Source organism: Mandrillus leucophaeus, unplaced genomic scaffold, assembly GCF_000951045.1.
Source record: "Mandrillus leucophaeus isolate KB7577 unplaced genomic scaffold, Mleu.le_1.0 Scaffold366, whole genome shotgun sequence".
NCBI classification, from domain to species: domain Eukaryota; kingdom Metazoa; phylum Chordata; class Mammalia; order Primates; family Cercopithecidae; genus Mandrillus; species Mandrillus leucophaeus.
Genome location: NW_012103876.1, coordinates 1,113,106 through 1,126,954, shown reverse-complemented (window position 1 = coordinate 1,126,954; position 13,849 = coordinate 1,113,106). Strand labels below are relative to the sequence as shown.

Sequence of the window (13,849 nt, the reverse complement as noted above, 5' to 3'; positions counted from 1 at the left end):
CCCCGGGGTCCAGCCCCTGCTTCCTCTCTGACCGAATGCATCTCGCCCTCACTCCCTCTGCCCAGGCCACACTGGCCTCCCTGCTATCCTCAGACAAGCCCAGCTGCCTCCTGCCTTAGGGCGTCCCCCATTCCCTTTTCCAAGCACACTCTGCAGCCTGGCCTCGGTGCTCAGGGCGCTGCTCAGATGGCACCTGTCTGAGCCCCGCGCCCTCGAGAGCCTTCTCACCCGCCCCTTTCTGAAAGTCCGCCCCTTCCACCTTCTCCGTAACCTCATCTGTGTCTGCCGCACTTGGCTTTTGTTTTGCTTTGTTTCCCCGACTTGAAAGCTTCAGAGAGGGGGGCTGTGTTGTCTTCCTTGCGCTGGATCCCGGTGCCTGGAACAGTTCCTGGCGCACAGCGGGCGTTCAATAAGTATTTGTCAAACGAATGAATACGTTTCAGGTCATGGGAGAAGGTGGCCTCCATCCCAGGCTCAGTTCCATCCAAGGCTCCTTGCCCAGGGGTCTCTTGCCTCCCATTGTCACTGGCCCTGGGGCCTCATCTGCTTCCCTTCTTTTTTGTAGCTGCCACCCCCCTTAGCCCCCAGCCTCCCTACACACACACACACACACACACACATGCGCACCACACACACATGCACACACACACACGCGTGCACACACGCACACACACGCGCACAAACGCACACACACGCGTGCACGCACACACACGCACACACACACATGCACACACGCACACAAACACGCACACACACGCGTGCACGCACACACAGACATGCACACACATGCACACACGCGCACAAACACACACACACACGGACACACATGCACACACGCGCACAAACACGCACACACATGCGTGCACGCGCACACACGCACACACAGACACGCATACACACACACATGCACACAGACATGCACACACACACGTGCGCACACATGCACACACAGACACGCACACACACACGCACACACACATGCACACACAGACACGCACAAACGCGCGCGCACACGCGTGCACGCACACACGCACACACAGACACGCACACACACACGCACACACACGTGCACACACGCCTTGCCCCTCCTCCTTGCTATTCCTGTGAAGATGTGGGGCGTGGGGGTTGTCCAGTTTGCTGCTCCCACCCTTGCCGAGCAGGGCACAAGCTCCAGCTCACGTGGGCAGCCAGTTCCCTCCTGAGAGAGGCAGGGCCAGCCAGCGGGCCCCGGGGTTCACTGCAAATCGGGTTCCACTTAAGGGCTTGAGCCGTCCACCCAGCCCTGTCTGACCGAGTCCTGTAGTTCCTGGGGATCAAGTACCCTCAGGAATCTGCTAGTCAGTGAATGAGGTCTTCTAACTTAATTCCAAGCAGCCGGGCCAGGTCACGCCCTGTGCCAGTGGGAAAGCTTTGACGTGGCGGAAGGAACCTCTGGAAAACTAGGGGTGAGTGGGGTTTGGAAAGTGGCAGGGCCTGTGAAGCTGGTGGGCCCGTACCTGCCTGCTCTCCTGCAGGCCCACGAGCCACTGCAACCAAGGTGTGTCCGCCCTGGCAGGGTTCTCGCCCGCCTGTCCCTCCGTGGCCCCAGAGGCAGCAGTGGTAGGCGCTCCACCCCGACTCCCCAGTTGCTAACGCCCGATTAAGTAGCCTTGTGCTGCGTGGCACGGACCGAGGACGCACAGTCTGGGGTGGGGACAAAGCCTGGGCCACCTGCCTGCTTCTCCTGTGACAACAGCTCCAGCACCAGCAAGGACGGGCCCTAGATGCAGAGAGGGTGAGACGGCTTGTGTACTTTCCCAGGAGAGTTGAGGCAGGGGAACCCTCTTTCCAGAGGAGGTGGCATTGGAGCTGAGCCCTGGACAGAAGGTAGGAAAGCACTGGCCAAGGAGGAAGGAAGGGAGTTTCAGGCAGAGACCTGGAGGTGGGAAACTCCTGCCTCGGAGGGATCCATGGGTGTCTCTGCAGAGAAGGACTAGAGCACTAACTGGGGCCAGAACGTGAGGCTCAGTGATGTCAGTCAAAGGCACTTGGCCCCATTCTGAAACACCCATGGGAGGTAGATGAACAATGGAAATGGGAGAAACAGACCCGGGGTGAGGCAACAGGGAGTGGTAGGGACTACGGCAAACTAGTCAGCTCTCAGGCCCTGTTGAAAGGATCCTAGGTCCTTTGGACTGAGCACGCACTGCCTGGCATTGTCTTCGATGGACAAGTACATGGAAAGGGAAAGAAGGCTCATGCTAGTAGCCTAGGATGTGCAGTGGGGGAGGCCAGAGGCTCGGCTGTGCCTTCACTCAGGTGAGAGCCCTGACTGGGACACCCAGCGGGGACAGACAGATCTCAGGTACTGATGGCAAGAATAGAAGTCACACGGTGAGCTCGGGGGGCAGAGGCAGGGAATGCTAGCCCTGACTGCCCGGGAAGATTCCTGTAGCCCCGAGAGGACATCCAGTAGCACCCGAATTTACCCCACCCATGCCCTTGCTAGAGGGCATAGCTGCTAGTGCCTTTGCTAGAGGACATAGCTGCAGCCTGGAGGGTGCCCCCTGGGTCCACCGGATAAATGCCCCCTGGGGCCAGAGTGGCGTGACGGAGGCCCTGGAGAAGTGAGCTATGCCCCTTATTGGTCACAGTACATTTATTTTTCATTAGCAGTTAAATGCAGACATGAGGGATTGTGCTGGGTTCACTGGGCGGCTGGCGCGAGCAGTGCTTGGCGTGCTGATCGATAGGGAGGCTGGAGGGCCGTGCACCCCCTCGCTGCCCCCACACGCCCAGCTAGGGACCCCTGCCCACCCAGCCCCCCTGCCAAGAGGCAGGCACAGGCCAGCGCATTGTTTACTTGTTAAGGGACATGGCACAGGCCGGCCCGGAACCTGCCACTGGGGGGTCTTGGTGACACCTGCCTGCTTCTCAACACCTGCAGGGCTTGCTCTGGCATCCAGCTTGGCCTGTCCTCTGCACGGCCTAGGGTCCTCCCAAATGCTGCGGCTTGCCTAGGTGCATGTCTAGAGTGGCCCTTGGGCCAGCAGCACCCACCCCACACCCCCACTCCAGGGTTCACACTCCCCAGCCTCCCAAGACCACACCCTTCCATTCATTCTCCAGACCGTGGGAGGACCATGTGGGAGCCCAACTCAGCCCTGCTCTCCCTGAGCCACCCCTGGGTCCCACCCCTGGGTCAGGGCTGGCCAGTGGCTGCCAAGTGACCATGGTGAGCACACAGGTGACTGTTCAGTTGATGAGCTCAGTGTCTAAGCTGGTGGCTCTGGAGTAAGGGAGCCCCTCGGGCCTCAGGTTCCCCGTCTGTAAGGTGTCTAGGTCCCACCCCCCAGCATCGCCTACATTCCCCCACTTCCCGAGCCTACGACAGACCCCAGCAGAGGTGGTTCAGGGCGGAGTGCGTCTGGTGACCTTAATTTTTACGAAGTGTGAACTGCAGGTGTGACTCGCTTATGATGAGGGCTTGGGGTCCGTAACAGAGCTACAGGAACATGCGGGGGGTGGTGGCCGGTGGGAGGGCACACAAGGAAGAAAGCCAGGCTGGGGAGAGGCTGGAGTCTGGCAGGCGGGCAGGAGGCAGTCAGGGAGGCCGGAGGGTGAGACGAGAGGCAGGTGCCCAGGGAGGGCCGGTGACCCCGCGGCTGACAAACTGTCCGGCTATGTCCCAAAGGCCCTCCGCACCCATCTGCCCCTGAGTTCACAAAGACACAGCTGTTGTGCCCCTCAGCTCAGCCAGCCTCCCTCTGCCATCTCTAAGGCACCTGCCAGCTCCATGCCTCAGTTTCCCTATTGGCTCTCACCCCTATGAGATTGCTGTGCAGATGACCGAGCTGAGGGGGTGCAGGGGGTGCAGCCCTTTGCTGTGGAACATGTAGAATCGTGGGAGTACCGACAGCAGCCAACGTTCCCTGAGCACTGTGCTGAGTGCCTCAAGCCTGTTTCATTTCATCCTCACCACAACCTTAAGAATTGGGCACCATGCCCCATTATGCAGACGCGGAAACAGGTTCAGGATGGGGTGGACCCGCCTGAAGTTGCAGAGGCCCCTGAGCCCTCAGTCCGAGCCTGCCCTCCAGGGTGCCTGCAGGAGCTGGTGCACACACCTCTCCCCGTGAAACCAGGGTCCTGGTGAAGGGTGGACTCCCACTGTGGGGAGAGGGTCCCTGTGCAAGCAGGAGCGAAAGGGGCAGTGGGCCAGGTATATGTGCCCCTCGGTGGGTAGGGTGGGCCCAGGCCTCCCGGGCTGAAGCCCTGGGTGGGTTTTGGACGACCTGTGGGGAGGATGGAGGAGCCCAGAGGCCAACCATGTGAGGGGCCTGCGGCCTCCCCCACAGGCAGCTGTCATCTCCATTTCACAGATAGCAAGCTGCTCACTCCCCAGGGTCACCACTAAGAGGAGCAGAATAGATGGTCTGGAAACCCAGGGTTTCCCTCTATGCCCAGGGGCTGCAATTGTGAGTGTGCATTGGTGGGGGGATCACTGCAGCCCCAGGGGAGGCCAGGCTGGCTGAGGGCCTGTTCGAAGGGCAGCTGGGGGGTGTGAGAGCTGAGGGTGACCCCCACCTCACCCTCTCAGGGGACCTGCTGGTTGAGCAGGGGTCAGACTACTCTGGGGATTTTACCTCTGCCAATGCCTCAGAGCCAATTACCTGTGTAATTAGCAACAAATGACTTGTGGGATGGTTGTGGTTTTCAGTTAAAATTAGAAGGAAACCCATATATTCAGGTCTCCCTGAAGGAGGTGGGTACCTCAGATTCCCAAACAGATTCCCGGCTCTCGCCTTGCCTGTGCCCACCCCACGTGTTGTTTCTGAGCATCTACAATGTGCAGGGCCAGGGATGGGGCCAACCAGGAAGCAGGGCCCCAGAGGTGGCCACTGGCCAGGGCTGCTCCTCCCCCGCCCCGGGCAGCCCACCTGCCTGGCCAGGGACCTTCCCACCTTGCCCCGCCTTGCCCTGGACCTCCCGGGCAGGGGCCTGCCTGGCCAGATCCCTGGACTTCGAGGAAGGCGGTCGCCAGGCTGCCTTGGTGCTGGGACTCTGCCCGGGTCTCATTTCACCTCGCCACGGTCTTCAGGATGGCCTGGGCTGCTCCTTCCCCTCTTTCACAGAGGAGGACGTGGAGACCCAGGTGGGGGATGTTCACTGGCCTGAGATTGCCCAGCTGGGACATGGCAGAACCTGGACTTACTCTCTTCCCATCCGCCCCAACCCACGGTGGGATCATTTGCTGAGCCGCTGCCTCTGCCCTGCCCAGCCTGGCCCCTGCCTCACCTTCCCCCTCTACCCTGCCACAGGTGCCCAGCAGAGTGCCACCGTGGCCAACCCAGTGCCTGGTGCAAACCCGGACCTGCTTCCCCACTTCCTGGTGGAGCCCGAAGACGTCTACATCGTCAAGAACAAGCCGGTGCTGCTGGTGTGCAAGGCCGTGCCCGCCACGCAGATCTTCTTCAAGTGCAACGGGGAGTGGGTGCGCCAGGTGGACCATGTGATTGAGCGCAGCACGGACGGGAGCAGCGGTGAGCCGAGCCTGGGGCCTCCCCGGGCAGGGCCCATCCAGGGGGAGGCGAGTCTTGGCCAGCCCAGAGGAGCCTGCAGCTGCCCCCAGGATTTCCCACCTTGGACCCCGGAGGCCTTCCCCAGAGGCGACACCCCTCAGCAGTTTGGGGAGAAGGAGCGGGACAGAGTGGGTCCCTGATGATCAAGGAGCTCCCAGACCTCAGGTTCAGTGATTGTTTTCTTGTGCGTTGGTTCATTCCATCAGTCAGGCATTCACTCACACCTCTGTGCGCACCCACTCCCGTGCCGGGGACACAGCACCCCTCGCGCGGAGCCTAAGCCCCCACAGACAGGCAGAGAGCGGGTGACCTCTCAGCGAGAGGAGAGGCCCCTCAGGGGAGGTGATGTGTAAACTGAGAGAGGCCTAAGAACTGGTTAGGGAGCCAAGAAGGGGACCTGCCTCCCAGGCAGGGGACACAGCCCAGGGAAGCCTGGAGGCAGACGCCTGCGTGCCAGTGGGTCAGCAGTGAGGGTGAGGGTGTGCAGGGGACCAAGGTGAGGCCACTGTCTTAGGGGATCTCGAGCTGCAGAGCGGCATGGCAGAGGTATATGTGATTCAGGGGCCGGGATGGAGGCTGATGGAAGCGGCAGGTCCCGAGACACTGAGCGGAGGGAGCCAGACTCAGCTGGGGGCACAGAGCGGGGTTCCAGGTGCAGCGAGCAGACCCAGGAAGCGCCTCTTCCATGAGACACAACATTCCCCACCTCCAGCCCTGGCCTTAAGCAGGCACTGGGGACGTGGGCAGACAGCCCACATGTCTGGGTTCCATGACTCCCCCAGAGAGGACTGGCAGAGGGAGAGGCAGGAGCGGACAACAGCCTCTCCTCCTTCCCCTCCTCTCCCTTTTCCCCCTCCCTCTCCCCCTCCCTCCCCTTCCCCTCTCCCTCCCTTTCTCTCCTCCTCCCCTTCCTCCTTCTCCTCCTCCTCCTCCTCCTCTTCCTCCTCACTCAGTAGAGTCTGTTTCAGTTTCCTCTCCCTTGGTGCTTTGTGGAGCACCCCGCACATAATGACATCTCGGGGGTGGTCCTGAGCCCCCTCCCACCAAGGCCTCAGCCATCCTGAGACACATAGCACACATACCCTGTTGAGTCACAGCCCATGTGGGACACACAGGCCATTGCCATGACGCTCAAGCCACAGTGCAGCTGGGAAGGCAGGTGTCACCCAGGACTCACACTGATGCCAAGGACAGGCTGGGGACCTTGGGCCTAGAGAGGTGGCCCAGGAAGGATTCCCAGAGCAGGAGGAACATCCAAGCTCAGGTCTCAAAACCACCTGGAAAGGGCATCACCCAGGCAAGGTGCAGAGGCGCAGAACAGCCTCGAGTGGCTCGGGTATGGGGCGAGAGCGAGCCCCGGGGCAGGCAGCAGTGCCTGGGAGACTGCGCTAAGGGGCCCCTGGTGGCTGAGACACCAGAGTGTGTGTGAGACACCTGAGTGGGCTGCAGTCAGATTTGCACTGTAGGAAGACCATGCTGGGCACAGGGAGACTGGAGGAGGGCAAGACCCCAGCCAGGAAGAACAGTTTGGAAGCTCTGGCAGTGATCTGATGTGAGCTAAAGAGCCCTGGATTTAGGCAGCGCCATTTAGCCCCAGAACCAGCTTGTCATTTTACAGTTGAGCCTGAGGCCTTGGCTCTTACTCAGCCAGAGCCCCGCTGGGGCTCCAAGCAGGCCTTCTGGTCTGCAGCAGTCACACCCCGCCCTTCCGTAAGAGTCAGCACCGGCTGCCTCCCTCCCCCAAGTGTCATCTCAGCGCCCTGGCCTGACTGCAGCTTCTCACCTGCGGTCTTTGGGTGTTCGCTGAACACCTGCTCTGTGGCACACCTTGGGTTAGGTACTAGGAGTTACGCTCTCAGGGCAGTGATCCAGCTCCGCCTCCTACCCTCAGGAGGGAGATAGAGAGGGTTGGTGGCCAATGTAGCCCAACAGAACTCTGGGCACCAGCACCTCCCAGGACCAGAGCCTCTCCTGGCCCCAGCGGCAGTGCCAGAGGCCTCCCTGCCCAGCAGCACGGCCCACCTTGTCTTGGTGGGAGGGTCTGCAGGAGAACTGCAGGCAAGTCCCTCCCCTCCCTGGGCTCAGTTTCTTCATCTGTAAAATGGGGATGAGGAGACCGCCCCCATCCTGCCCCTTGCAGATTGGTTGGGGGAAGCCTCGAGATCTCACACGCCCCGTCAGGACCCAGCACGGGGCCTTTCCTTTCTCCCCAGTGTCCTTTCAGTGTAAGTTCTCCCACTGCTGTGGGAGGTCCCCCAGGGAAGCACAGCCAGAGAACTGCTCTCCTGCAGCCTGGAAGCTCCAGTCCAGCCCCCTGCTGTTCCCAGCATCCCCTTCCGGGCTCCCGTGCACACCCCTCTGTCTGAAACACCCTTGCCATCATGAGGGCTCAGATCCATGGATTGGCAGGAACCTAGGACCTTGTCTGAATGAGCAGTCGCAGGCCCGGGCCAGCACACACGCCGGGAGCCCCCGGCCCACACTCCCCGGCAGGCTCCCGTGGCCCTGTTCTCTTCCTGCCGGGCAGAGTAGCAACGCTTGGGACACGTCCCACCCGTAACCACCAGGGTCCTCTTCTGCCCCGAGCATCCGACCTCAGGCCTCCCATGGCCGGAACATCTGAATGTTCATTGATCTCATCGATTTCTCAACCCAAAGCCATCGAGTGCTTTGAGGCGAAGAGAAAGGCTTTCCTGACCCACAGACAGATACCACGGCAGTGGCGCCACACGGCGACACAGACCAAAGACCCCCAAACTAGAAACATGCTGTGGTCAGACAGGTATGGCAGGGGTTGGAGGTCCACCCAGCTCTGCAGCCCATTCGTTCGTGTGTGGGGCTGGGGGTGGCCGGGTGGACACCCAGGAGAGCACCTACTTCCCTCTCGTTTGCCTTCAGTCCTCATCCAGAAGGCCAGGGGACAGAGACCAAGGCCTGAAGTGCTAGAACCCAAACCTGCTGACACTTAAAAAGCCTGAAATTTGCGAAACCAAGCACTGGAGTCTGGTCTGGGAGTGTAATTTATTTTGTGTTAAACAAACTGATTGGTTATTAGATTGTTTAGAAGCAGATTGCTGAGAAGGTGAGAACCGAAGTGCCAGCTTGGCCTCAGAGCCCCAGCCAGAAACCCTGGGCGGCCCAGGTTCATACACACACCCGCCCAGGCCCGCTGGCCTGGGGTCCCTCCCCAAGGCTGGCCCCTGCTTACACTGACCGGGCAGGTGTAGACACAGCTGTACCCAGACACTGCTCCCAGGAACCAGGCCGCCTGGTGATCCGCAAGAGGGCAGTGCACAGCCCCTCACATCAAAGGCAGGGGAGGGCCGGGTCTGCAGCCCCCGCCTCAGGCACTGCCCTCCAGGAGCTTGTGGGGCTGAAGGGCACCCCTCACCAAGGCACTGCCTGGAGCTGGCACATTGAGGACACACTTGGCCCTCACTCATGCAAGTGAGAGGCAGGAGAGGAGGTGGCAGGACAGAAGGGGAGGGAAGACAAAGGGAAAGGAAAAGGGAGCGCTTCAATTTAGTGCTGTTCTCCTCAGCTGAGCCCCCTGGGCCATGGGTGAGGCTTCTGAAGGAGGGCCAGGCTCCCCACAGCACCACGGGGGATGGAGGAACTATGAACAGACCTGTCCACCCAAGGGAGAAAAAGTACACAGTTCAGAATGTTCTGGAAGTCTCCCACCCCTAACCCCCAAGGCAGAGAGGAAGAAGGGAGTGGAGGGCCGGTTCCCAAATCTTCTTATCAGATGCCCTCAGTCATCTTGAAAGACAGCTGGTGCCCAAGGCCCCTCTCCTATAGAGAATCCTGTGAGCCACCCCCTCGTTTTCAGCCTGCCCACCCCACCCCTGAGAGTGTCCACATTGGGTGTCTTAGAGAACGGGGCAGGTGGTGCCCAGAATGGAGGGAAGCAGCCCAGCTACCACGATCTCTCCAGAGGTGACAGCCCAGCCATCTCCTATGACAGCTGGCCAGCGACAGGAACGAAGTGATAGAAAAATCTGGACACCTAGTGTGAGAGCCCAGAGACTTGTTGAGGAAGGGTCTGGGAAGTGTCAGAGAAAGACATGTGAGAGAAATAAGAGGGAAACGGCCTCCCGGCCTGCGGCTCAGCTGGGCGCCCGCTCTTCCCGCAATGCAGCCCTAATTGAATTTCGCTGTTAACAATGGAAACACATTGGCTGCCGGCCTCTCTCTCCTTTTCTGATAAGCCAGTGACCCGAGGGAAATTGGGGTCAGGAGGAGGAGAAATTGGAAACAGTCTTTTCTCACTGCTGGGGATGCTGGTTTTGGCTACAGACGGCAGGAGGAGGGTTGCTGCCCCCGCTCCTGAGCGGTTAGAGGGTCCTGAGCCTGCCTCAGTCCAGGTATGGCAGAAGGCGGGGGGCTGAGTCCAGCCTGGAGCGGAGTCCCCCCACCTCACCCTAGTTAGGCAGAGCGGGTCCTGGACCCCCAGCTCAGCTCCCCCTCTGCTGGCTGCCCTCTCACCCTCTTCCAAGTTTCTCCCTAGTGCATAGGCACCCCAGCTTACCCTTTGGATGCAGACAGTCCCGGGACCCCACAGCAAGTTACTTCCCTCTGCGCTTCTGTCCAAGGGAGTGGCTTAAGACAACATCCCCATCCCTGCACGTGGGAAACCCTAAGTCCCAGGGCGTCCTAGGCTAGGCTAGCATCATACTACAGAATCACTGCAATTATATTGTTAATGACTGTTATTATATTATCACATGTCAGGATCTATCTGCTGGCCGCTGAGGGAGGGGGCCAGATCCTTCCTCACCTCTTTTACCCCAGAGGTGCAGAGCTCAGCCTGTCTGCCCCACCCCTTCTGACCCTCTGGCCCAAAGCTCTACGGCAGCCCCCTTTAGGGACATTTCTGTAAGTGACTCCAAGGAGTCAGGCCTCAGGTAACAAAGTATAATGAATGGAAGGTCTACCCAGCCTGCCCGGGGCCTTCAGGAGATAGAAATCAAGTGGCTCTTGGGCCTCCGAGTTTCCTCCAGACTGGGGGTTGCCTTCAAAGTCCACTCCCTTGCCAGGCAGCGAGCGAGGCTGCGGGTGGCGCTGGGGCCCTGACTACCTGCCCCTCCCTCCCCCAGGGCTGCCCACCATGGAGGTCCGTATTAACGTCTCAAGGCAGCAGGTGGAAAAGGTGTTCGGGCTGGAGGAATACTGGTGCCAGTGCGTGGCATGGAGCTCCTCGGGCACCACCAAGAGTCAGAAGGCCTACATCCGCATAGCCTGTGAGTCTAGGGCTGGGCCCTGGGCAAGGGCGCATGGCGGGAGGGTGTCACCAGGAGAGGGGACAGTAGGCTACCTGGAAGAAGGGGTCCGGTCAGAAAATCTCACAGCCCTGCCTGGATGAGTGGAGAAAGTGCCTGTGGACACGGCCTAGCCACCCCATGTCCCCCTGTGCACCTGGCACTTCCTCTGCCATGTGCCATGGTCCCTGCAGGACAAGGGACGCAGCCAGCCAGTCTGAGCCTGTGCAAGGCCCTCAGGCAGGAGGACACCCTCATTCCTCTTCCAGATTTGCGCAAGAACTTTGAGCAGGAGCCGCTGGCCAAGGAGGTGTCCCTGGAGCAGGGCATCGTGCTGCCCTGCCGCCCACCGGAGGGCATCCCTCCAGCCGAGGTGAGGACTCCTCTAGTGCCCCCTTCTAGACCTGGGCTCCTGCCTGGCCACTCTGGCAGGGGCCACTCCGGGCGGGGTTAGCATGGGCTGGCAGAACATGGCAGGGTTCCCTCTCCTAGGTGGAGTGGCTCCGGAACGAGGACCTGGTGGACCCATCCCTGGACCCCAACGTATACATCACACGGGAGCACAGCCTGGTGGTGCGACAGGCCCGCCTTGCTGACACGGCCAACTACACCTGCGTGGCCAAGAACATTGTGGCACGTCGCCGCAGCGCCTCTGCTGCCGTCATCGTCTACGGTGGGCCCCGGGGCTCCCCGGTCACAGGGAGAGGCACTGTGGTGCCCCTGGGCAGTGACATGTGGTTGGTGGGGTAAAGAGAAGCCATGAGGCCAAGGCCAGGTGAACCAGATCATGTCTGACTAGGCAGGATAAGCAAAGGGCTCGCTGTGACTGCTGGGGACCCAGGGGCATGTCTGGGCAAAGGTATGGGACAGGTTGGAGGTCCTGTGGGCAGCAGGGATTGTGCAAAAGGAGATGAGGGACAGGATGGGAATCTAGGAAAGGTGACAGACTGTCCCCACTCCTGAGTCTCCAGGGCGGGAATCAGAAGACGCACAGTCCGGGCACCCCCAGGAGCCGGCAGAGGGAGGGTGCGGGAGTCACCCCAGGAGAGGCTGGGGTCTGGGCTGCAGGAGCGCGTGAGCCACGGTTCAGCCTGGCTACCCCGAGTGCCCCCTGAGAGAAGGGAAGACTGTGGCACGCGTGCTGCAGGGCCCGGGGGCCAGCAGGCACGAGCATGGCCTCCCCTAGGCCTTCTCTCCCAGCTCAGACACAGCCCACCCGTATCCAGCTCACAGCCCCTCTGCCCTCACGCCCCGTCCCCTGGGCCAGTGTATCTGAGGACGCCCCCGCTCCCTGACCCCAGCCCTTCTCTGTCCGGCCAGTGAACGGTGGGTGGTCGACGTGGACCGAGTGGTCCGTCTGCAGCGCCAGCTGTGGGCGCGGCTGGCAGAAACGGAGCCGGAGCTGCACCAACCCGGCGCCTCTCAACGGGGGCGCTTTCTGTGAGGGGCAGAATGTCCAGAAAACAGCCTGCGCCACCCTGTGCCCAGGTACCAGCGGCCACCGCCTCCTGCATCGTTCCTCACCACGCCATCTCCGTGCCCTGGCTCCATCGCGCCCACCAACCTGCCCCCCCATGGCTCCATCCCACCCGCCTGCCACACAGGGCCAGGCTCAGTCTGAGGCGGGGATCGGGGTGCGGTGTATGGTTGGAGTCAGGGCTCGATCTGTGTCCAGTCTCAGGGCTCAACATAGGGTGTAAGTCACAGGATGTGAGGTACAGTTTGACAGGGTCTAGGGCTCAGCCCGTGGCTGCAGAGTCCACTTGTCCCTGGGTTCAGAAGGGTCAACGTGTGACGAGAGAGCCCTCACTGCCCCAGGGCCAGGACAGCCTCCCTGGTGTGGAGAGAGCCAAGCAGCCCCGGCGTCATCCGCGCCTCCCTGTCATTAGCATGCGTCATCAAGGCCAGCTGGACACTAGAGGGCGTGCATCGCGGGCCTGGCCCTGGCTTTGCCCCCAAATCCAGGCTGCCTTGCCCTGCCTGGTCTGGATGCCCAGAGGGGCCACACTGGCCGACCGCCGGGGCGGGCACCCAGGCTGACTGCACCATCTCCTCTCTGCCTGTCTGTCTCTCATCTAGTGGATGGCAGCTGGAGCCCGTGGAGCAAGTGGTCGGCCTGTGGGCTGGACTGCACCCACTGGCGGAGCCGTGAGTGCTCTGACCCAGCACCCCGCAACGGAGGGGAGGAGTGCCAGGGTGCCGACCTGGACACCCGCAACTGTACCACTGACCTCTGTGTACACAGTGAGTCTTCTCTGCCCTGAGGTCCTCTTCTGTTTGCCTGGATTGGCCCTGCCCAGCCCTGGGGAGGTGGGGGCTGAGGGAGCTATTCTCCCGCCAAAGGCTGTAGCCTCTCCAGGCTCAGGACCCTGTGGGATCCCCCTCACCCTTAGCATACTGCACGTGGGCCCAGGCGCGCCCTGCCACCTCCCATGCCTCCTGAGACACGCACAGATTTGAACCTTGACTTATGCGCACCCATTGCCCACACTCGCCCAAACACCACAGCTTCACATCTGCCTCGTCCCCCAAGTGCACATACAGGTCCTGTGGGGACGCCGGGCTTGTGAGGGCTGTTAATTACAAAGCCATAACTAACAATTAAAGATCTCTGTTGGATTTTTTTTCCTCTAGAACATACCCTCCCCCATTCTTTCAATTAAAAACCTAATTATCTGTGTCAATTCCTTTCTGATGGACGTTTCTTCCATTTATGCAAAACTCTTCTAAAATCAATATAGCTTCCTCCAAGCAGTCAATCACCCCCTCCCCAAACCTGCCCCAGGCCTTGGGGAGGCAGACAGAGAGAAGGGCCCCCAAACCCCTACTCCTGGTCTAGGCACTGACCTGGAACTACACAGGAGGCAGACCCCCTGCTCTGGGGATCCCAGGAGTTCACCCCCAGCCCAAGCTGCCCTTGTCCCAGAAGAGCAGGCAGCAGGTTCAGCCTAGCAGCCAGGCACCAGGTCATCCGCCCTGGGGGAGTAGCTCTTCCCCTCGTCTATCCTCCGGGCAGCAGACTCAGCC

At 60.8% G+C, this 13,849-nt stretch overlaps 1 protein-coding gene across 1 annotated transcript in view; it reads left to right on the top strand.

The window, feature by feature from the left end:
* Window positions 1-8,167: 8,167 nt before the first annotated feature.
* UNC5A (unc-5 homolog A (C. elegans)) overlaps window positions 8,168-13,849 on the top strand; it is a 12,858-nt gene continuing 7,176 nt past the window's right edge. Inside the window, 6 exon segments of the mRNA XM_011989985.1 lie at window positions 8,168-8,263; window positions 8,265-8,343; window positions 10,661-10,804; window positions 11,092-11,195; window positions 11,315-11,495; window positions 12,902-13,066. Of these exon segments, the coding sequence (XP_011845375.1) occupies window positions 8,168-8,263; window positions 8,265-8,343; window positions 10,661-10,804; window positions 11,092-11,195; window positions 11,315-11,495; window positions 12,902-13,066 (769 nt within the window).